General features: G+C 43.5%; 1 protein-coding gene across 1 annotated transcript in view; it reads right to left on the bottom strand.

Moving 5' to 3' along the window:
• Positions 1–16,479, bottom strand: part of LOC116989334 (programmed cell death protein 1-like) — a 29,136-nt gene extending 12,657 nt beyond the window's left edge. The window contains exons 1-2 of the mRNA XM_033046603.1: positions 16,101–16,479; positions 429–785 (exon numbers count right to left, since the gene is read on the bottom strand). Coding sequence (XP_032902494.1) covers positions 429–785; positions 16,101–16,149 — 406 coding nt within the window. The 5' untranslated portion in view covers positions 16,150–16,479. The remainder of the gene's footprint in view (positions 1–428; positions 786–16,100) is intronic.
• Positions 16,480–24,399: the final 7,920 nt, after the last annotated feature.

The following is a 24,399-nucleotide window of genomic DNA, read 5'->3' as shown; positions in this document are numbered from 1 at the left end:
GAGAGCAGTCCTGGACCACTATCTAGCTTATTGGTGACCCTCGGACGATCTTTGCTCGAACATTACTGGCTTTACGTTGCACTAAATGTTATTCCCTTATCGTGTATATCTATACAACTTAAATGAATCAATTGTACTCATGTATTGTCTTTCCGCTGACTGGTTAGCACGCAACCTCGGTACACGTGACAATACATTAAACTGAAACTGAGTTACTCCAGCATTTTGTGTCTATCTTCGTAGTTTATATGTTTGTAGGTTGTCTATCTCTCCTAGGAGATTGCATTGAAGCATGGCGTCTCTGTGCCTTGAACAGAGAGCCACAACTAATATGGAATCTCTGTGTACCAATGGCTCTTTTAATTTCCATATGATCACATATAGACAAGTTCATTGAATTTTAACATTGTTTATTCAACAATATGTACCTTGTACTTGCAGATAAGTGCCATTGCCATATTTTGTGAACACGGGTGGAGGAATCTCAATACTTGCTTGACAGATATATTGGCCAGTGTCATTTAATTCTACGCGAGAGATAGTCAGCAAGCTGACGGTTTCATTGGCAAAATGTTGCAATCTTTCAGAGTAATTTAAGTAATATGTGGTCCTGTTCCACTTGGAAGTGAGCAATGATGTCTTTCCCTCTGGTAGCTCTTTATTCCATTCTATTCTCAGGTCTGCATTCCAGCTAATAATCCGACAAGTCATGTTCACCGTGTCCCCTTCCGTTGCATTGAGGTATGACGGAGATTGTATAACGTGCAGGTTCACATCATTTGCAGCTGAAAGAAAATAAATGTGCATGAGTTAAAGGCTTTTATGTCATCGAACAGCTTGTGGACAACAGGCCCATTTTTTTAAATGGAGTAATACAGCATAGAAACAGGTCCTTCAGCCCAACTTGCCCACGCAGACCAATATGTCCCATCTACACTAATCCTACCTGCCTGCATTTGGCCCATATCTCTTTAAACATGTCCTACCCGTGTCCCTGTCTAAATGTTTCTTAAACGTTGCAATAGTCCCTGCCTCAACTACCTCCTCCAGCAGCTCGTTCCATACTCCCACCACCTTTGGTGTATAAAAGCTACCCCTCAGGTTCTTATTAAATCATTCTCCCCTCACCTTCAACAAATGTCATTTGGTTCTCGATTTCCCTACTCTGGGCAAAAGACTAACAAATCTATTCCTCTTGTAATTTTGTACACCTCCATAAGATCACCCCTCATCCTCCTACGCTCCAAGGAACAAAGTCCTAGCCTGCTCAACCTCTTCCAGCAGCTCAGGCCCTTGAGGCCTGGCAATATCCTTGTAAATCTTCTCTGCGCCCTTTAAAGTTTGACAACATTTTTTCTGTAACATGGTGCCCAGAACTGAACATGATAGTCTAAATGTACCCCACCAACATCTTATATAACTGCAACGTGACCTCCCAACTTCTATACTCAGTCCTCTGACTGATGAAGGCCAATGTGCCAAAAGGCTTTTTGACCGCCCTATCTACCTGTGTCGCGACTTTCAAGGAACTATGTACCTGCACTCCTAGGTCCCTCTGCACTACCTAATTCATCGAACTGAACTGAACCCGGGCTTACTAAGATAAGTGATCAGACTGTGTATCAGCTCGGGAAGGAATATTTTCCAGGATATTTCCTTGCATTTCTTCAAACAGAGCCGTGGGCTCTTTAACATCCATCTGAACAGTGAGAAAGAAAGGCATGACTTTATCAGTGTCTCACTCAACAGATAGCCTAACAAAAAACAGCTAACTGAGGAATGATATTGAACTAACAATTTTCTGCCCAAGAGATAAGAGTTTTATCAACTAAACTAATCTGACATAGTTAATAGTTTCATTCCCAGCGATCTCCTCTTCTATTATAGTCTTCATTCCCTTCTCTCTCCAGCATCATTTGCTGCTTCGGACATAAACTGGAGCCTTTGAGTGTAAGCTTTGAATGTAGGGGATTAACTGTGTCATGACCAAGACAGTGAGACTCTGATCATACACTATCCCATTGTTCAGAACACCTGATGGTCCAGCATTTAGCACACCAGGGTCCAAATTCCTTGCTCCACTCATTGTTTTTCTTCCCCGTTCTCCTCTATGTTCACTGGGGTCCTGCACATTATCAAGAAAACGTTCATTAGTAGTGCACAACGTACATATCTGGTCCCGCTTGCCCAGTTCTGAGTCTCTAATGTGGCAGAGAGGGACAGAGAGGGACAGAGAGAGAGGAAGTCCCACCAGTTATCTCAACTCCCTTCTGTGTGCTGCCAAACATTTGCCTCTCTAAGCCAACAACCTGAGAAAGGCACCAATTTACTTATGAAATTTAGCAACCTTATATCACATAACACACCTATCAAATAATTGCCACAAGACCCAGTTTGCCACATCACAACTGGCAGCTTCCCAGACGATTCAGCTTTGTGTCTCTCAATAACTCAATGACAATATTTTATCTGTATGGTAATGAATCTCCATTTGTTTTGAAAATGCATGTTCCCTGCAAAAGATATAATATGGGCGGCACGACGGCACAGCGGTAACGTTGATGCTTTACAGCGCCAGAGACCTGGGTGCGATCTCACGGGGGGGGGGACATGCAAACTCCACACAGACAGTACCGGAGGCCAGGAATGAACCTGGGTCACTGATGCTTGGAGGCCGAAGCTCTGCCAGCGGTGCTGGAGTGCCTACAAATGTGGATTCACGTTATACTTCCATTGGGTTTCCAGATATGATAAAGGCGAAAAATGATGTCTAACCTCTAATGCCCTCCATATATAACACCACAGGTTCTGATTCCCTGCGTCTTCAATATGAAAAACAATGATGACTTACTGTTGTTTGCTGGCATTGTGAACAGAAACTAAGATATTGATAAATTCATGTAGTGATATGTTTATATCTGCAACTTAAATGCTTGGTATCTTGTTACATGAATTAAAACTAAACATGTTTCACATGAAGAGCCCTCCAAAGTGGTTTGGTCTCTCTGTCTGGCATTCCCCAAAAAAGGATTTTGCCACTGACTTACAGAAAGGCATTTACAACAAAGAAAGATAAAACAAAGAGAGACAGCTTGCTCCCCCCTCCCGGTGAAGATTATCACAGGCCATCTACTGTTGACTACTTGTAGTGATATAGGGCAATTAGTATTAACAGCTCCAGAATGTTTCGTGGGGAAAAGTTCGTGGGGGCATGGGATTGCATAGAATTGATCGGCCAAATTGCCTCCTTCAATGTCATAAGAAAATATGATATACAATATATGAATACTCATTCTTTCCATCCTAACCTTCTGTAGCATTTCCCTACAGAACTAAGAGGGTCGAGGCCCTTCTTCAGACTAGTCAGGGGAAAGGGAAAGGAGGGATATAGACGATGAGATAGAGATAAAGAACAACGAATGAAAAAAGTAATGATGATAAAGGAAACAGGCCATCGTTAGCCGGTTGAAAACGTGAAGCTGATGTGACTTGGATGGGGAGGGGTGGACAGGGACCCTGCAGGGGGGCCACCGAGACTGAAGAGGGACCTCGTCGATGATGGCCACTTGCGGCAGCAGGCCTGGTTCCCCGCTGTTCAGTTCAGTTCAGTTTAGTTTAGTTTATTGTCACCTGTACCAAGGTACAGTGAAAAGTTTTTGGTGCGTGCTATCCACTCAGCGGAAAGACAATACCAAGAACTTTTGAAACTGTGTCAGGGCCAGAGACTCTTTGTGGCGACTCTGTGCACTGCCTCGGTGAGCCTGCTGTATGATTTTACCGGATTTGTATGCAAAAACAAAGTATATATCACCATACCTAGAAACACGTGAGGATAAAGTAGCATTGATTCATTGAATTGAGAAGGATTTTGAGGAAAGAATTGGCATAGGGCAATGAGGGAGAAGTACTGAAAAAGAGTTGTGCATGTACGTGCCTCTGTGTGTGTGTGTGTGGTTAGAGTACCAGTAAGCAACTGTTTTTTGAGTGGTTAGAATACATCTGCCTTTGCTTAGGCAGTTAGCAGAAATGTGTGCATGTTAAGGTCTGTTTGCTGCTGACCCTGATTTGTAACCTTGTTCTCTCGTCTTTGTAATGAGTGGTGTGTGGCCCTGCTATGCACCTGGTTACCTTTTACTCTTCGCTTTAATGGAAGCAGATTGCCTTTGATCCTGCCTGCCTCAAGAGGTAAAATATTTTAGAATGCTTATCCCACAAATAAAAGCCATCTTTGTCATAATCCGCAGGGCTTGGTTTTTACAAAAGCACAGTGCACGCAAGGCAAGTTTTAAACAATGTTATGCCTCTGTGCAGAAGTCCACCAATAAAGGAACATAGTGGAGATTTAGGAATTGACAATCAGTAATTCCAATGCATAGTTGTATTGTTTTCCAATCTTTCTAGGCTCACATATGGATTTTCAGCTGCATAGTTTAATTGGAAAATCAATGAGATGTCACCTATTACTGAATCCGCACTGAATGTTACTCTCGTGCAATGCTGTACATGCAGAAGTAAAATCTATCAAAGATAGACACAAAAAGCTGGAGTAACTCAGCGGGACTGGCAGCTTCTCTGGAGAGAAGGAATGGGTGATGTTTCGGGTCGAGACCCTTCTTCAGACTAGTCAACGGAAAGGGAAACGAGAGATAGAGACAGTGATGTAGAGAGATATATAAAGGTTCAAAGGTCAGTTTGTTGTCACGTGTACCAATTAAGGTACAGTGAAACTCGAATTACCATACAGCCATACTAAAAAAAGACACACAACTACATAAAAGTTAACATAAACATCCACCACAGTGGATTCCCCACATTCCTCACTGTGATGGAAGGCAATAAAGTCTAATCTTCTGCCTCGTTATTCTCCCGCGGTCGGGGCAGTCGAATCACCCGCGGTCGGGGCAGTCGAACCACCCGCGGTCGGGGTGATCGAAGCTCCTTCGTTGGGGCGATCGAATTTACGCTTTTGCCAAGCCAATCAACCTACAAATCTGGATGTCTTTGGAGTGTGGGAGGAAACCGAAGATCTCAGAGAAAACCAACACGGTCACGGGAAGAACGTACAAACTCTCTACAGACAGCACCCACAGTCGGGATCGAACCCGGGTCTCGAGCATTGCAAGCGCTGCGAGGCAGCAAATGTACCGCTGCGCCACTGTGCCGCCCGCGCTGCAGCCATGTCATGTTGGAGGTGAATGAAGTGACTGTTCCGGGGGGTGATCGAAGGGCCACTTTACCACCATTACCACACAACCTGTGGTATCTAACCCTATGTTTTTGGTGCTAAATATTCCGGTCAATCTCAATTGTGGGCAATAATCAGGCTAAAGGTGGGTTTGTTTACTTTTCATTAATCGTGACCAATCACAGTAACAGGTAACTCAACATCTAATAAAAAATAATTTTAAAAAATTTTTTTTTTAAATGTGTGGATGATCTTTTCGAGGTCATCAAACTGGAGGAATTGTTTTATTTTAGCTATCGTCCAAAGCTGGAAGAAGCTAGCTTTTACCACGGCATTGACTTGTTCATCAAATTTCAATGCTGAGTCAAATATCACACCAAGATTTTTGACGTGAGGTTTGAGTAATGGGGTAAGGCTTCCAAGGCTGCCTGCTATCGTTTTGATTGTGTCCGAGTGGCCGAGAAGGATGAACTGAGACTTACTCTCGTTTAGTTGGAGGAAGCTCTGGGCCATCCGACACTTTATATGGACTTCAGGGGGAGATAGTTGTGTATCGTCTGCATAGCACTGGAAGGAAATGCCGTGCCTTTGAATGACTTGGCCTAAGGGGAGCATATACAGGGAGAAGAGAATGGGGCCAAGGATGGAACCTTGTGGAACCTCGCAGCAGAGGCTAGCTGGGGAGGAGAAAGAGCTGCCTTGAGGTAGGAGATGAACCAGCTCAGGGCAGTGCCATCAATATATACCCCGTACCGGAGACAGTCAATTAGAATGTTGTGGTCAACAGTATCTAATGCTGCGCTGAGGTCGAGAAGGAGCAGGATTGCACAGTCGCCGGAGTCAACGGTGAGAAGTAGGTCATTATGTACCTTCAACAAGGCAGACTCTGTGCTGTGGTGGGCCCTGAAACCTGATTGGAAACTTTCCAAGATAGCATTTTGGTGAAAGTAAGGCATAAGTTGACTTAAAATTACCTTTTCAAGGGCTTTTGAAAGGAAAGGCAGTCTTGAAATAGGTCTGTAGTTGCATGGAAAGGTGGGGTCGAGGTTAGTTTTTTTCAGGAGGGGCTGGACCACCGCATGCTTGAAGCAGGTAGGAACAGTGCCAGTGGCCAGAGAACTGTTGATGATGGGACCGGCTATTGTAATGGCACCTCTGATCACTTGCAGCATCAAATCCATATAATCAGCAACAATCACTTGGTCCATAGACCAGGATCTGTGAGTTACACTTAGCAGTTCACAGAACCTTTGACCTCTACTCAACCCATCAGCACTGACAATTGTATATTTTTTCTGATTAAAAAATAGTGTACGCCTGGGGAAGGACGCTTTAAATCCCAACCCAAGTTCACTGCTTTCAAAATAACTCTCACGTTATACCGCGTTAATTATGGAGGTGGTGGGTCATGACATTCTTTTGGAGAGTTAACTGTGCGGGAGACGTTATCAGCTGGAGGAGCTTGTGTTCTGGAGCTTGTGCACAGTCTATCTGTGAGGTTCAGTGGTTTGTGGATAGCACATTTTCGAAGGTGGTCACATCAACACTCACACACGCACGCACACAGAATTGAAAAGTTGTGAGCCTTCTCACAAATGGTTTCCCTGAAGGGAACCCAGATGCACCCAACGGAGATAGGTCATTTTGAGGTAAGATGCAAAGGTGTAACATCCAAGCCACATAAGAATTCAACTGAACATTTGCAACATTCTCTTGAACTGAGCAGACCTCCAAGTTGTGCGATCACCTGCCTCTGTTCTGCAAGCTGTCTGATCTGCAGAATTCTGGCAAGATTATAATATATAGAGTATTGATCTGTGCAACTCATTCGGTTTGTCTGCCTTTGGATGCAGCATTTTTGGTCTTCCAGTATTTGGCCAGCAGAGGTGGATAGATGGATAAAATTAAAGATGGCTGCACCACACAGATGAATGACACATCTCTTTGTTACTATAACAGAGGTTATTACAGTGGATCCAAGTAAAATTGTCTTGAACTGTATTCTGTAAACATCCTGGACAGTAGGGAGAGTAACCACCAACATTGTTTTGGCAGTTAAGCCTCCAGAGGTGAAAATGAAACTGTAGAATGATTTTTAAAAAACAAGAAGAATGTAGAGACAAGGAACTGCGGATGCTGGTTTACAAAACAGGACACAGAGTGCTGAAGTAACTCAGCAGGTCAGGCAGCATCTCAGGAGAACATGGATCAGTGACGTTTCCTGTCGGGTACTTTCTTTAGACTGATTCATAAATAATAAAAAAGAATGATAAAATTGGGCAGGTATCAGAATTTAACCGACCAAAAGAAGGATTTGACTTTGTTGTGAATGATGGTTAGTGGCAAATATATGAGATAAAGGTGAACATATTATTCATTATTTTGAGGCTTTCAGATTTTAGATTTTTCATGAGTCCTGGTAGAATTTCTCATTTGGAGGATTTCTCTTACACAGAGCTCAGTGAAACACTATCAGAGTATTTCATTACACTGGCAAGCTCCTGTGATTTTGTCACATTCTGAAATAATGCCCTTGGAGATTAGTCTGCCTGTGGTTTCTGAGGGGAAGCTTATTGCGAATGGCTGATATCAGAAATGGATTTGACTCTTAAATCATCCCATGGTTCTGAAACTTGCCTGCAAAGATATCAAGAAGTTATCATTTCATTCTGAGGTGTTGGTTCATAAATTCCTAAGGAGGAGGAGGTGGCGGCAGTCAAGCGGAAGAAGCGGCAGCAGGTGAGAGGGGAGGGGGCCCCATGGTGACCAAGCGCGTCCTGTCGGTGGCGGCATCCTGAAGAAAGCGCTGTCCCCAGGGGCTACAACGTGGGCCACAACAACAGCCGCTTCAACTGGACCATGCGGTGAGTGAAGAAGGCCTTGCTGATGCACCTTGCGAGTCGGGCCCGAGCTCTTGGAAGCCTGCACGCTAAACGGATGGGGCTGCGTCGCAAGTCCGTGGTCAGTCTGCTATAACCGTGATCCATTATAAAGGGGTCCGTTAAAATGAGTTTTTACTGTACTTCACTTTTTAATATTGTGGCAGAGTCCTGCTGCTCACAGCTGTTTGTTATTAAGTTTAGGCTTATTATTATTATCACATGTACTGAGGCTCAATGAAAAGCTTTGGCTTTGCATGCTATCCAAAAAGATGAGATATATCATAGACAGACACAAAAAACTGGAGTAACTCAGCGGGTCAGACAGCATCTCTGCAGAAACGGAATAGGTGACGTTTCAGGTGTTCTTGCATGGTTGTATCATACATAGTTACAATCAGGTCAGACTCAAGTTCAGTATGCAATGACAGTATTTTTATGTAAGCATTTAGAAATTAGATCTGCTGCCCAAATAAATATACCAGCAGCAGAAAGTATTGCAAGGTAGTTACATGCAGGTTCTCGGAGCCCATTGAGTACTTGTATGACTGAAATATGGAAGTAACTGTGGTCTTTATGATAACGTGAAGGTAACGAAGGCCAGTGTGCCATCTCCCCTAGTTAATGAGGATGCGCATACCTTTGGCGTGGGGGATTTTTGTGGTATGAGCCCAGATCAAAGATTTAGTTTGCTTTCCACCCACACATCTGCAAAGGTATTACTGGAGATTACATTCCAATTGCGGTACAACTGATTCTGTTTAAACCACGATGTACGTCAGTAACATTTGAAGAGCAGCGACAAAGTGAAGCAATGGCTGGCAGAAGCTCTTTCTAACTCCATGTACAGGTTTGTTTAAAAAAAACATTTTAATTGTCATTTATCATTCTGTTAGGGGGCCACCAACGATATCCTTACCGAATATTTGGCAGTTGCGCGTTTGAGAAAGCTGGTCACAGTATGAACGTTTTATACCCTGGCTGAGATAGGTGAACAACCAATAAAATGGATGGTGCAAATTGTCTAGGAATAATTTTACACATGGTATTTTAACCCCTTCACAGGTACCGAAGTGTGAAAATGCATATCTCCAGATTCCTGTATCTGCACACGCTGGATGGCTTGATTGTAATCATGTATAGTCTTTTCGATGACTGGATAGCACGCAACAAAAAAGCTTCTCACTGCCCCTTGGTACACGTGACAATATTAATAAACTAAACTAAACTAAACTAAACCTTCGCTTTCCTTTGTTAGATAAATGGATGTTGCACTGTTCAATGTCCTCTGTGATGTCACCCAACTCCACCTCGACCTCTGCCCATTTGCTCTGCATTATCAGAAATGGCTTGACTACCTCTAGACATGACTATGCCCATGCATTCCACTGCCTATAAATTCAAAGTTACCAGAACTCTGCCGCCCACTGACTAAGTTCACTAAATATTATTCAACCATCACTCATGTGCTTAGTGATCTTCAGTTGGCTCCTGTTTAAACAAAACATTGATTTTAAGTTCTCTTCTTTATATTCATCTCAGTTGGTTTTCCCTCTCTCTCTTTATAAATCCGAACACCACCACCCTCAGTAGAGTCTCTCTCTCGCTAAAACTCCCTCCCTCTCTCTCTCTTTCTAAAATTATCTCTTCTCTCTCATGTGAAGTGTTTTGAGTTAAAAAACATATTGAATGCTAAATAAATGTGTTGATATTGTATAGGAAGGAAGATGCTGGTTTACATCGACACAAAATGCTGGAGTAAGGAAAGGGTGACGTTTCAGGTCAAGGCGCTTCAGATTTTTGAAGTCTGAAGAAGGGTCTCAACACGAAACCTCACCCATTGCATCTCTCCAGCGATGCTGCCTGGCCCGCTGAGTTACTTCAGCATTTTGTGTCTACATTTGTTGATATTGTATATTTATTTCCAGTTATGTTCTGAGGCCCCTGGATCTTTCAGCATAATCATTGATGCAGCAGTGATCCTTTTCCCTTTCCATGTGTTAGATTTCACAAGTCGGCAATGAATTTCATGGACTTTGTTCACCAATTACTGAGCTGACAATGAATAAGTCAGAGAGTCAGGGAGTCAAGGAGTACAAAGGCAGTTTCTTTGGCCCACCCATCCCAAGGCAACACTCATCAAACACTCATTTACACGGATCCTACACTCATTTCATTCTCCCCATCAACTCCCCACAGATTCTATTAAACGCTATTGGCAATTTACAGTGGCCAGTTAACCTACCCACTAGCATGCCTAGGGGGTGTTTAAGCAAACCAGAACATCTGAAGGAAACCCACGCAGACGCAGGGAGAATATGCAAACTCCCAACAGACAAAACCTAAGGTCAGCATTGAACCTGAGTTGCTGGAGCTGTGAGGCAGCAACTCTGCAACTTTAGATTTAGTTCAGTTTAGAGATGCAGCGCGGAAACAAGCCCTTTGGCCCACTGAATCTGCGCCGACCGACGATCCCTGCACGCTTACACTATCCCACACACACACTGGGGACATTTTATAATTACACCAAGCCAAGTAACCTATAAACCTGTACGTCTTTGGAATGTGGGAGGAAACCGGAGCACCTGGAGAAAACCCACGCAGGTCACGGGGAGAACGTACAAACTCTGTACAGACAGCACCCGTAGTCAGGAGCGAACCCGGGTCTCTGGCGCTGTAAGGCAGTGACTCTACCACTGCGCCACCATGCCACCATGACACCCTTATCATTATAATAGTCTATACTGGAAAAATCTATCAAATTATTGCTGATAGATTGATATCAATAGCAAATATGTCATATTTAGTGCTGGATTGTGAGCAGGCCTTTTATATAAATTACTAAATGGTAGTTTCAGCAAATATGAACCATCAGCATTGACTAAACAATAAACAAAAATCTAGCATCATGTAGCACAGAACTGGAGGTTTTTATGTCTCTCCTTGATTCAGGCATATGCTTGAATGAGACTATAAAGCATTTCTATCATAGAAAACATAGAAACTAGTTTAGGGGCAGCACAGTGGCAGCGGTAGAGCTGCTGCCTTAAAGCACCAGAGACCCGGGTTCGATCCTGACTACGAGTGCTGACTGTACGGAGTTTGCATGTTCTCCTTGTGACCACGTGGGTTTTCTCCGGCTGCTCCAGTGTCCTCCCTCACTCCAAAGACGAACAGATTTGTAGGTTAATTGGCTTCGGTAAAAATTGTAAATTGTTCCTAGCGTGTAGCGTGTGCTAGCGTAACGGGGATCACCAGCCAGCATGGACTCGGTGGGCCGAAGGGCCTGCATGCGCGTTGTGTCTCTAAACTAAACTAAATTAAACTAGTTCCCATTTGGCCCTCTGAACCAGTTCTACCATTCAAAACAATAATGCCAAACCCTCTATCTCAACACCATACTTTCTGCTCTCTCATCACATGTATCGGTGTGTTCAAGAGAGAGTTAGGTATAGCTCTTGGGGCTAACAGAATCAAGGGATATGGGGAGAAAGCAGGAACGGGGTACTGATTTTGGATGATCAGCCATGATCATATTGAATGGCAGTGCTGGCTCGAAGGGCTTAATGTCCTACTCCTGCACCTATTTTCTATGTTTCTATGTTTCTATGTACCTGAATACACTTTCGGGCAACTTAATTTTTCTGTTTGGTCAAATCTGTCTGAAAAATTGGTGTTATATCTCCCTCCAGTAACATTGACTGACCTGCCTGGCATTTTCTTCCACTCTGCATTTCACAGCATTTACATCATTTTGTTTGTGTTTGTTTACCTTCTTTCTAGCTTCACTCTTTGATATCAACCGTATAACATCATTAGCCACGTGTCACCATAGAAACTTTGGTCCCATTCAATCAAGAGTTACTCCATTGGCTCTATCCGATCCACTCCCACATGCACCGCTCTGTAACTTAAAACTAACGTTTTATCTCCCTAGTGCAGGAAGGAACTGCAGATGCTGGTTTAAACCAAAGATAGACACAAAAAGCTGGAGTAACTCAGCGGGTTAGACAGCATCTCTGGAGAAAAGGAATAGGTGACGTTTCGGGTCGAGACCCTTCTTCAGACTGGGAAGAACTTTTCTCCAGAAATGCTGCCTGACCCGCTGAGTCACTCCAGCTTTTAGCGTCTATCTTTTTATCTCCCCTTCCTTGTACTTATGAAGGGCCTTCAATCCTTCCAAAGATGTTGGCTGAACTGTGTGCTTAAAACGTATTTGTTTTTGTTTTTGATTTCCAGCATTTGCTACACATGCATTGAGAGGAAAGATTTAGTTTGCACTGAAAAATGTGTGTGCCGCACTGGTCAGAGGTGAGAAAATAAGTGTCAGAGAAATCGTGGTGGTGTACAGTTCAAAGAATTAATTACCTTGTACACCACGTGATCTCAGTGCAAACTACTCAAGAGAAAAGTAAAATATTATATAAATTTGCATGAAGTGAGAACTGTAGTTTCTGTAAAAAAAAGTCGATGTGAAACATTAGTAAAAACAATTAAGTTAAGACATCATTAATTATTCCAGGGTAGACAGAAATGCTGGAGAAACTCAGCGGGTGAGGCAGCATCTATGGAGCGAAGGAAATAGGCAACGTTTCGGGCCGAAACGTTGCCTATTTCCTTCGCTCCATAGATGCTGCCCCACCCGCTGAGTTTCTCCAGCATTTTTGTCTACCTTCGATTTTCCAGCATCTGCAGTTCCTTCTTAAACATTAATGATTCCAGAGCTGGGTGCTGCACCAGCAACACCTGGGAACGCCAGCAATGTTACAAAACTCAGGGAAAGCGAAGATTTGTGACTGTTTCGCTTTCAAAATTAAAACAAAATTCCTCTCGTTTTTTTGCAGCACCAGCCATTCATCGGAAGAGTTCTCTGCATTCCTCTGTTAAACAACAAATCTTTTGTACACGTCGAGACAGAGAAATGGGCGTCAGTTTAACATTTAATTTAAAACAAAGATTTACGACAATGCATTCCTTTTTCATTCCGGCACTGGAGTGAATTACGGTCGTTGACTCAGTCCTTTTAGGGTTTCAGGGGAAACCAATGTTGGAAGAAGATATATAGTCATTTCAGCTTGCACCACCAAGCAATAATATCTCAGCTAATCCTTCCTTCATTGTGAGGAATAATGCCCCTGTCCCACTTAGGAAATCTGAACGGAAACCTCTGGAGACTTTGCGCCCCACCCAAGGTTTCCGTGCGGTTCCCGGAGGTTTTTGTCAGTCTCCCTACCTGCTTCCACTACCTACAACCTCCGGCAACCACCTGCAACCTCCGGGAACCGCACGGAAACCTTGAGTGGGGCGCAAAGTCTCCAGAGGTTTCCGTTCAGGTTCCCTAAGTGGGACAGGGGCATTTTACACTACACTTCATAGATCCCACCAAAACCCTGTACAATTGCATTAAAACCTTCTTCCTAATGTACTCCAGCCCACTTGCCTTCTTAATCGCTTTCTGTGCCAGTATTAATGTTGTTTCTAATGTACAAGGCTTCCTCTGCACATTAACACTTCTCACCATTTAAAACAAATTTACAATTTTTCTTAACAAAATAAATGACTTCACATTTCCCCAATTTATTTCCCATCTGCTTCCTCTTTGTCCATTCATTCGAAATTTCGATTTCCCTATCCAGATTTATTTTACTTTGCTCTCCTGCCGGTTCCCACACAGCTTTTTATCACCCGACCCATTCAATGTGAATCTTTAATATAAATTACGTCAGAAATAAAGAGTCAGAAAGGCGTTCAGCATGGAAACGGGACCTTTGCCCCTTTGTGTCCACACCAACCATTAAGCACTCACCACTCTAATTCTACACTAATCCCATTCTATTCTTCCCACATTCCTACTCACTTGCAACTTATCTCCAAGCATGGAACCTTCCAATGTATCACCCAGTTCCCCATTATCTTACATCATAACAAAACGGTTACATTTGTCCAACATAATTTCTCCTTTGTATTAGTATGTTCTAACTGATTTGTTACCATATACTTCATCAATAATACATTGCAGTATTCTTTTGACTGCCGATCAGGATAACTGACCTCCAATTTGCTATTTTTGCCCGTATTACCAGAATGAAGGGTTATTCAATGTTACAGTGTTTTTTGCTCCCATTAGTGAACGTTTGATATTTACGGCAGGTGAGAAATGTAATTTTGAACAATGAACTCCAAATAGGCCGGGACTAAAGTTATAAAACGTCACGGAACCAAATGCCATGACTGACTCACCATCCCACTGACCATTCAAGACACTTTATGGACATGATATTCACCTCCTCATCAACTGTTCCTATCTCCTCTTCATCTCACACTCAACTATGGTCTTCCCACTCTGACACCCTTTGTATGTCACTCTTCCCAATACTCAATTGAGTGTTGCGTATTCACTCTATTGAAAGAAGAGTGAGATCCAATCTCTCAGCTTAGAGGAGAATAATCCATTTGCAGTGAATGAGTCATGGCTGCGTATAAAAAGGGAATGGTGGTTAGTTTAGTTTGGTTTAGAGATACAGCATGGAAACTGGCCCTTCGGCCCACCGAGTTCAGTGATCCCCGTACATTAGTTGACTTTCTCATCCTACACACTAGGGGCAATTTACAGAAGCCAATTATCCTGCAAACCTGCATATCTTTGTAATGTGGGAGAAAACCCGGAGCACCCGGAGAAAATTCACGAGGTCGCAGGGAGAACGTGCAAACTCCGCACAGACAGCATCCGTATTCAGGATCGAACCCAGGTCTCTGGAGTTGTGAGGCTGCAGCTCTGGTGTTGTTCCACTGTGCCTCCCTATATTAAATATAACTTAATATATTAAATATGTTGTATTAAAACAAGTACATGGTGTATATTAAAAATAAGTATTATACCTTGGAAGAACATTTAAAAAAACATAGGAAGATGGAACAAGTGGAAGTCTGAATGCGTGGGAAACAGGAAAAGCACGACTACATAAAGCATTTTTTTAAATGTTCTTCCAGGGTATAATACTTGCTTTTAATATACAATATGTACTCATTTTAATATAACATATTTAATATAGTTAGTTATATTTAATGTAAAGAGGCCCAGTGGCACAACCCTCTGCTAACAATGAACCATTTTACATTTCCTTATCATCGCCTGCTTTGATCGGTTGTTATCACACCTTACCCTTCCATATCTCTAGTCTCCCTCTCCTCTGACTCTCATTCTGAAGAAGGGTCTCGACTCAAAATGACACCCATTTCTTCTCTCCAGGGATGCTGCCTGTCCCGCTGAGCATTTTGTGTCTATCTTTTCTCTGTTTAATCAGAGCTTGGTCTTGGTCGTAATCTGCTATCTGAATCTTAATAAGCGCATTTGACCATCTCATCATCAGTTTCAATGCAAAATGTCTCCAAAGCAAGACAAAGTGTGTTGCTTGCATTAGTTTGTTTGGGCATTAGATGAGGGTAAGTAAAGTATGTGACAATCCTTGGTTTTGAAAAGTGCTGAGAGGATATGAGGCCTGTTCTGTCATTTATAGCAGGAATGGCTGATCCTTTATCTCAATGCAGCATTCCTCTCTCTTTCTATATTCCACAATCCTCCTTCTTAAATATATTCAGAAATAACTTAAATAAATATCATTTATTACACACCAAAAAAAATAATCTGCCAGGCACCTCAAAATCAGGTCTGAAACTGCCCCTTAATGTGTGTTAAAAATTGCAGTTTTGTAACCTGCCTATGGTCATTGTGAGAGCCAGGGCTTACTTAACAAATGAACAACGTGCCGTCTGGAATACACGGTTAGTAGAAAGAACTATTACAATAAATCTCTTTCAAACAATGGAGTTTCACATTATTTATTCATATTGCATTGTATTCACGATACTGTGATTCTTTGCCACAAAACCTCTTTGCCCGTTTATGTTTGCACAATAATCTAGTCAGTTGGAGCAATTAATCTAAATGCAGTCGGATATGAAAAGTTATCTTGATTTATATTGTCGACCTACTCTATATAAATTGGTTGTTAATTTAAATGTACTTAGGGTCTTACCTGCTGACAGCAAGATATGCAATGTGAACATCCTTTTGAAGAAATCCATCAAGTTAGATTACCTTCTGCTTGACACCCTCTCCAGAAATAAATTGAAAAGTTGTTTTCTTATCAGCGCTTGAGTTTACTGTATTGTCCTCAGTCAGATAACATCACCCTATGTAAGAAATGACCCTTTTTTGATACGTCTGATGTATCAGAGTTTCCTTTTTCCTGCCACAAAGTTCTGCTGAGATATCTGGCAATATTCGCACACTGAAAGTAAATTGCCATCTGGCGGTTTCAACGGTGTTTTATATTTTTGCAAGCACACACTTTATACTGCATTGCATATGTTCAATCTTCTGTGTCCCACTGCACAATAGCAACCGAATGAGCGTCCACGCTGATTGAGAACAGAAGTGAAATAAAAAGCTGTTCGCTATTCAAGCCTGATCTTCTGTTAAATAAGATCATGGCTAATCCTAAATCTCCTTTCTCTTTGTTCTCTTTGTATCCAAGGTTTCTTCTGTCCCAGGTCTGAAAGCGTTCAGTGAATGAGCATCTGCAGCTGCAAGGAATGGAGAATTCCAAAGATTTACAACACAGTAATGGGTTCTCCTCACCCGAATGCCCAATCCAAAGATTAAGATCCCGAGTTCTGGATTCTTCAGTCTAAGGAAACAGCCTTCCGACTGTAACCTTAGACTGTCAATTCTTCCCAGAAATCGATCACTTCTTATTCCTTGAAACTCCAATTGTTTTACATCTACCTTTCTTCTAGATTGTGGCTGATCTGTTTGTTAACTCCATCCACAATGGTGGCACAATGGCATAACAGTAGAGCTGCTACCTTACAGAGCCTGAGACCCGGGTTCGATCCTTACCCCGGATGCTGTCTGTGTGGAGTTTGTACGTTCTCCCTGTGACCTGCATGGGTTTTCTCCAGGTGCTCCGGTTTCCTCCAACACTCCAACGAGGTACAGTTTTGTCGGTTAATTGGCTGTTGTAAATTTTTCCTCTTGTGTAGGCTAATGCTAGTGTACGGAGTGACCGCTGGTCGGCAAGGACTCAGTGGACTGAGGGCCCTGTTTCCTCGCAATATATCTAAAAGAAAATCCACCCATCTTAATTCCACATCCCTTCAATGCCCCAACCTAACAAAGACATCAATTGTGATCAATTAAATTAAATTATTTTTAGAGAGAGATAGTTGCAAATTATGGCAACGTTTAGTGCAAAAAAAATTTACATTACCTGGTTATTCAGATGCAAGGAACAGCAGGTGCTGGTTTACAAAAAAAGACACAAAGTGCTGGAGTAACTCAGTAGGTCAGGCAGCATCTCTAGGGAATAGTGATAGATGACATTTCCCACATATGTTCTGATGAATCTGCTTCCATGATCTAGCTACCTTGTCACTGCTATGATTGCAGGGTCTAACCTGAGCTTGGGTTAACTGTAAAGTGACTAATATCCAGGAGAGTGCGCAATAATTTGGGTGGCACTGTGGCGCAGCTGTACAGTTGCTACCTTGCAGCACCAGAGATCCAGGTTTCTATCCCGACTAGGGGTGTTGTCTGTACACAGTTTGCATGTTCTCCCTGTGACTGCATGAGTTTTCTCTGGGTACTCCGTTTTCCTCCCACATTCCAGTGCAGATTCAGTGGGCTGAAGGGCCTGCTTCCACACTGTATGTCGAAAACTAAAACTAATTGCAATTTGACTGCTTTTCTGTAAGCATTCTGCTTTTCATATAAGATCATGAGCATGAACTCAGCAGTTTTATTGACAATTGGGGAACGGGGTAAGTTTGGATTTGTGTGTGTGTTCCACCCCCCCCCCCCCCCCCCCCTCTCCTCTCTCACCCCCCCCCCCCCCCTCTACTCTCTCACCCCCCCCCCCCCCCCCTCTCCTCTCTCACCCCCCCCCCCCTCCTCTCTCACCCCCCCCCACCCCCTCCACTCTCCATTTCCCACCCTTTTGTGTTCCAGGCTCTTTACAAAGAAGCCTTTAATGACAATAATCCGTTTAATTTAATTTTAGACCAGTCCATAGTTGTATGTAATTTCTATCAAATCCCGTAAATTTCTCTATAAACTTTAACCTCTCACCAATTAAATAGAAAACCACCAGCACCTGTGAATTGAAATAAAGATTAAACATTTTTGACCACAAAACAACAACTGGAACACCAAGTCAGAACATAGAACGTAGAACATTTCAGCACAGAAGCAGCCCCTTGGCCCATGGTGTCCGTGCTGAGCTTGATGCAAAATTAAAATAATATCTACTGCTTGCACATTTAGTTTAGTTTAGAGATATAGGGCGGAAACAGGCCCTTCGGTCCACCGAGTCCACGCCGACCAGTGATCCCTGTACATTAACACTATCCTACACACACTAGGGACAATTTACACATACGCTAACCCAATTAACCTACAAACCTGTACGTCTTTGGAGTGTGGAATGAAACCAAAGATCTCGGAGAAAACCCACGCGTTCACAGGAAGAATGTACAAACTCCGTGCAGCCCACCCATGGTCGGGATCGAACCCGGATCTCCGGCGCTGCAAGCGCTGTAATGGGCCTGAACCACTTAGGCGATTTTTCAGGCGTAGCAGGTCGCTGAAAAACCGACGATTGGAATGGCGACTGGAACGGCGACTGTCAGAGTGGAACACGCACACACATCGCTTCCTTCACCAGTCAGTTATGCAGGCGTGGGACAGGGCAAGCGGGGGGAGTGCTGTTTCAATTCCACAGACAATTCCACAGATTCACAAGCCTAGAATTATAATGAAATATATTAAAGATTAAAATAACAAACTCAGACGGTCTGCCAGAGCACTAGTTACAGAAGACAAATAGCTCATAGGTTTACATTCTGCTCAAAACAATTTCTAATTTTTTCCATCACTGCTCTGACAAACATCAGTGAGTAGACTACACTATACGTGGCCGTATAAAATTCTTTTAAGTTCTATTTTTTTTTAGACTTATCCAAATTGATCTACCACTAAACTATTAATATCTCATGAGTGATCATAACAGGGATCTTATGAAATAAACATGCTGGAAACATTCAGCAGGTCAATCCACATCTGTAGAAGGAGAAACGGAGTTAATGTTACTGGTCTGTGACCCTTCATCAAAGCTGATGTAAAGAGAAAATAGGTTATTTTTCAATGTAGAAAAGGGAAGATCAATGGGTAAACAAGCTTGAATACCAACCTCATCTTCTGTAGCCATCCAGGCTCAGTAATAGGTTTCTCTAACTTTTGGGGACTCATTTCTTTCTGTCTACATCACGACTGGTCACCTGTGGATTTGGTTAGAAAAAAGACAAGAGTACAAGACTGGAGTTAAGGGCCTGTCCGACTTAGGTGTTATTTGCGTGTCATTTACGCGTCATAACGCACGACGCGACATCATTTACGACATCATGACGCACGACGCGTGCGTGACGTGCAAATGACACCCAAGTGGGATAGGCCCTTAACTCAGTGGGTCAGGCAGCATCTCTGGAGAACGTGGATAGGTGATGTTTCAGGCCTCTACAGACTGTGGTTTTGGCTCAGTTTTTCTCTCTCCAGTATTTTAGCCTAGCTTGCTGGGCAGGACCTTTTAGCAGCACATAACACGGACAAAGAAGCATCTGTGGATACAAGGAACTGCATACACTGGTTTACAAAAAAAGGACACAAGGTACTGGAGAAACTCAGTAGGTCTGGCAGCATCTCTGGAGAGCATGGCTAGATGATGTTTAGTGTTGAGACACTTCTTCGCACTCATTCAAAGAAGCATCTAATTACCACATTTGTTCTCAGAGAACCCTTTGTTCCGCCTGCCCATCCCAAACATTCCCTCCAACTGAAAATGTATTTAATTTTACTCCTTCATGGCTCTGATGAAGGGGTCTCCAACCTGAAACGCTAACTCTCTTTCCCTTTAAATAGACACAAAATACTGGAGTAACTCAGCGGGACAGGCAGCATCTCTGGAGAGAAGGAATGGGTGACATTTCGGGTCGAGACCCTTCTTCACGCTGAGAGTCAGGGAAGAGGAAGACGTAGAGATATGGAAGGGTAAGGTATGAAAACACAGATGAAAGGGGACGATGATCAAGGAAATGTAGAATGGTACATTGTTAGCTGAGGGGAAGGTGACAACAAGGCATGCAATCAATAAGGTTTAATCAGGAGGACAGTATCCTTTTTCACAGATGTTGCCTGACCTGCTGAGTGTTTACAGCAACATGTCCTTCCACCTATTTATATTCCATTGGCAACCTTACATTTCATTCCCCCCTGCCATTTCTTTATAACCTATAATAGTAAGATTAAACGAGAATTTACCAGTTTGAAGTTTGATCTGTATTTTATGAGGAGTTACGATGAGGGATTACGTGAAGAACCCGCTCAGCGCTCAGGCGCGGCATACTTCCAAGCAGCGGTGTGGAATCACAGATAGACACAGTTATTTGAAGTAAACATAGTAAAGATAAGGAGACATCAATTTATTAGTTTGATCCATATAATGAGGGTGGGAGCGGAGGGCACGTAATCCCTCATCGTAACTCCTCATAAAATACAGATCAAACTTCAAACTGGTAAGTTCTCGTTTAATCTTACTATTTTACTTCGGAGTCACGTGAGTGACTACGTGAAGATTTCAAAGCTCTGTGATTTCAAACCGTGTAACAGTTTCATTTCACTCACTGCCGAAGTTCTTGAGGGAGGAAGTGTTATCGTAATCAACCAATGAGTCTATTTGTAGAAAAACACAATGGTATTTTTTAAACAATAACAACAAAGAATTAAGTTGCTCCCCTGGGCTTAAATTAAATATTTGCAGTTCGTAAATCTTTACTGCAAATAAACCAGGTTTTGCCAACGGCTTATTATAAAATTTCTGAACGGTCTTTCCCCCCCCCCACCATCCTGCTGTAGCCAGGATGTGGTCTATAGGCATGTCCATTCTTTAGCCGTCGACATGGATGCTGCCCTGGTGGAATAAAATTTGTACATGTTAGTGTTTATCCCAGCAGTTTCTAGCACCTGCTTGAGCCATCTCGCAATGGTTTGGCTCGTCACCCGACCATAAGGTTTTTGTGACTGACCCACAAGGCTTTTCATCTCCCTCGAATATTTTGGTTGTGTCTATGTAGGATAGTAGGTGGGTCATGGCACATAACCGTGGTTCTGGTGGGTAAGCCACGACTGGATTATGTGTTCCTGGTCTGCTCTGTTTGATCAGTTGCTGGATAACGACAGATCTGGTCTGGAGCTGTGATCATGTTGTCCAGTCGCAATAGGTGTAGTGACTGGACTCTCTGAGCGGATACAAGTGCCATCAACATGAGCGTCTTTAGTGTAGCTTGCTCGAGGCCGAGGGATCTGGCTGGTGGCCATTCCCTGAGATATGTCAGGACCACACTGATATCCCAAATATGGGTATACCTGGGCTTAGGGCTTGATATTGTAAATGCCCTTCATCAGTTTTACCACCAGTGGATGGGATCCCATCGCCTGTTGTCCTGGCACTGGTTTGAGATAAGCAGAAAGAGCACTCTGCGCTGTGTTGATGGCACTGTAGCTGATCCCTACATCGTGGTGTAGATAGGCCAGGAACTCCAGTATGTTGGTGGCTGTGGCTGTTGCGTATGTTGTCCCTGTTTCCTGGCAGTACTTCTCCCTTTTTTGATGCTGGTTAAGTACTTGGTGGATGTTCGAAGGGATGCCGACATGGTGGTGATGGTTTGTTTGGACAATCCCAGTTCCAGGTAAGGTCTGTTCAAACTTGCAACCCAGGCGTTTAATTTTTTCATGGCATGGGTGTTTAGCTTACCTGGTAGGTAAGTAGCTGATAGCCAAATATATCTTTCGACACACCATTGCCAAATCATGTTGACCAATTTGTCGCATGATAATGATTTTATGCCACCCATATGGTTAATATAAGCCATCACCGTAGTATTTATCAATTTGTAACCGAACATGCAAGTGCTGCATATTAGATACATATGCTTTTAAACCATAAAAGGCGCCCAACATCTCTAGATAGTTAATGCCCAGTGTAAGTAGTAATTATGACTCTAAGTTAGTCCATCTACCACCTGTGCTGGATATGGAGTTAGTCGCTCCCCAGCCTTGAGCACTGGCATCTGTTTGAATAACTAAAGTAAATTTTTTGATAGTGCAAAGGTCGGAATTGTGTAGCCGGAAATGCTGCTACCATTTCCCCAATTACTCTTGCTACTTGTCGAATAGTTGGTCGCTCGTTGACCATTAAATTGTTGCATGATTGTGCTAATTCAACCATTTTTGCCTTTGGCAAGGTAACAGTCATATGGACTGAGTTAATTGTGAAGCCCAGGTAGTCCATGATAGTGGATGGCTTCAACAGATTTATCTGGATGTAGGACGAACCCCAGAGTTTCGAGGAGCTGTTTTGTAGCTGATACTGCTGCCACAGCCAATTCCATCGTTTTCCCTACTATCAGAATATCATCCAAATATGCCATGACAATATGTTTTTGTTTTCTTAGTATTGCCATGGCTGGGTTCAATATTTCGGTGAATAATCTTGGGGCTGAAGTTAGCCCATAGGGCAATGCTTTGTACCATCCAGATAAATTTTAGGTATCTGCGATGATCCTTGTATATGGGTACTAGATAGTAAGCATCTTTAAGATAAATGCTTGCCATGAAGTGTCCTTTGGAATTCAGTTGTTTGGCAGTAACAAATGTCTCCATTTTGAAATGTATATACTTAACAAATTTGTTTAGTGATGTTAAGTCAATGATGATGCGACAGCCACCATCTTTTTTGGTTTTAGTGAATATATTCGATACAAATTCCAAAGGTTCATGTTTGGTCTTTTCGATGACCCCCTTTGTGATAAGTCTCACGAGTTCAGCTTGTCCCTCACGTTTCTCTTTGACAGAGGGAGAAATACCCTTTGGGGCCAATGTTGAACTGGCGGCGTTTTTTCTGACATGAATTGTATTTTATATCCACTAATGCTGTTGAGTATATACTTGTCACTCGTGACCATACCCCATGCTTCTTTAAACAAGTGTAATCTCCCCCCTGTTAATAAAGCACCCTTATTCTCTATATGCTGGTAGGGACCAGACCCACCTACCTCCATGGTTATTGGCGATTCTGTTTCTTCATTTTCCTGAAGGTTCTGTTCTGACGTGCTGGCGATGTTGGGGGGAGGCGCATTTTCCAGAGGGTCCGCTGCGGGCCCTGATCTAAAAAGAACTTTGGGGATGATGTGCGGACCCCAAACGTTCACCAGTCCCATATTGCGGACGTCGACTGGTGGATGCCGTGGGGTGCTGCCGCTTGGGTATCGGAGGTCTTGGTTTGCTCGTCCCGGGGCCTGCCCTCATTAGGCCGAAGGTTTTTGATGCTTCCTCCATCTCCTTCAGTTTTTTATTGAGATCTTTCCCAAAGAGCAGCGCGTCCGCAGCTGGGGCTTTACACAAGCCAGCAAATTTGGGATTGAGGGCAGGTCTTATGTTTCCCTCCGGAGATTGTTGATCTCAAATTGTGTGGTACACATTAATGCCAGCACATCCTGCTGGCAGGTATCCATCTCCGTGGTCTCCACGGAACGAGCAAAGGCTGTGATGGCCGACGTCAGGAGCCTTAGGATCTGCTGTAGCTTGAGTTCTTGGGACCGGATGTGTGACCCCACATGCCCCCAGATTTGGCTGTTGACACTTTTTACTTTGAGGGCCTCACAGTTTTCTGGTGCTGTGTGTTGTTTCAGCACCTCAGCGAGCACCTTTTCCAGTAATGGTTTATTGGATAGATGGTTGATGCTGGCCGCCATTCTTGGTTCCAGCGGTGCTCCAGCCCGTGAGGTTGCTACAAAGCGGTCCACCAGACCCAACAGCTCTTCCTGTTCCTGCACCCCTGGCATACTCCCGAATTTGTCCGCCTGCCCCTGTTCCAGACCAGCCCAGTCCTGGTCACCAATGCTAGCCTCCAGTAATGAGGGAGCAGAGGGCAGTGTACAGAACACTGTGGAGGGGGTGCCTGGCCTCCCTCCGCGAGAGCGCTCTTTCTGCGCATCTCGTTGGAGCTGCTCCAATAGCTGTTGGATGCAGCTCAGGCGGCTGTCTCTCCTCCATTTAGGTGGAGACATGTCCCCGTCCGACGAATCGGACGCCACCGGCCGGATGCCTGTTCGGATGGCTAGACATCCAGCCCGCAGTTCAGGCACTAGCGGGACTGGGCTCGGCGCGGTGATGGGGATAGCGGAGCGCCCGGTAATTGTTCCTACCGCCTTCTTCTAGAGCTT

Source organism: Amblyraja radiata, chromosome 29 (assembly GCF_010909765.2).
Source record: "Amblyraja radiata isolate CabotCenter1 chromosome 29, sAmbRad1.1.pri, whole genome shotgun sequence".
NCBI lineage: Eukaryota > Metazoa > Chordata > Chondrichthyes > Rajiformes > Rajidae > Amblyraja > Amblyraja radiata.
Note: the sequence above shows the minus strand (reverse complement) of the source record. Positions and strands in the feature narration are given on the sequence as shown.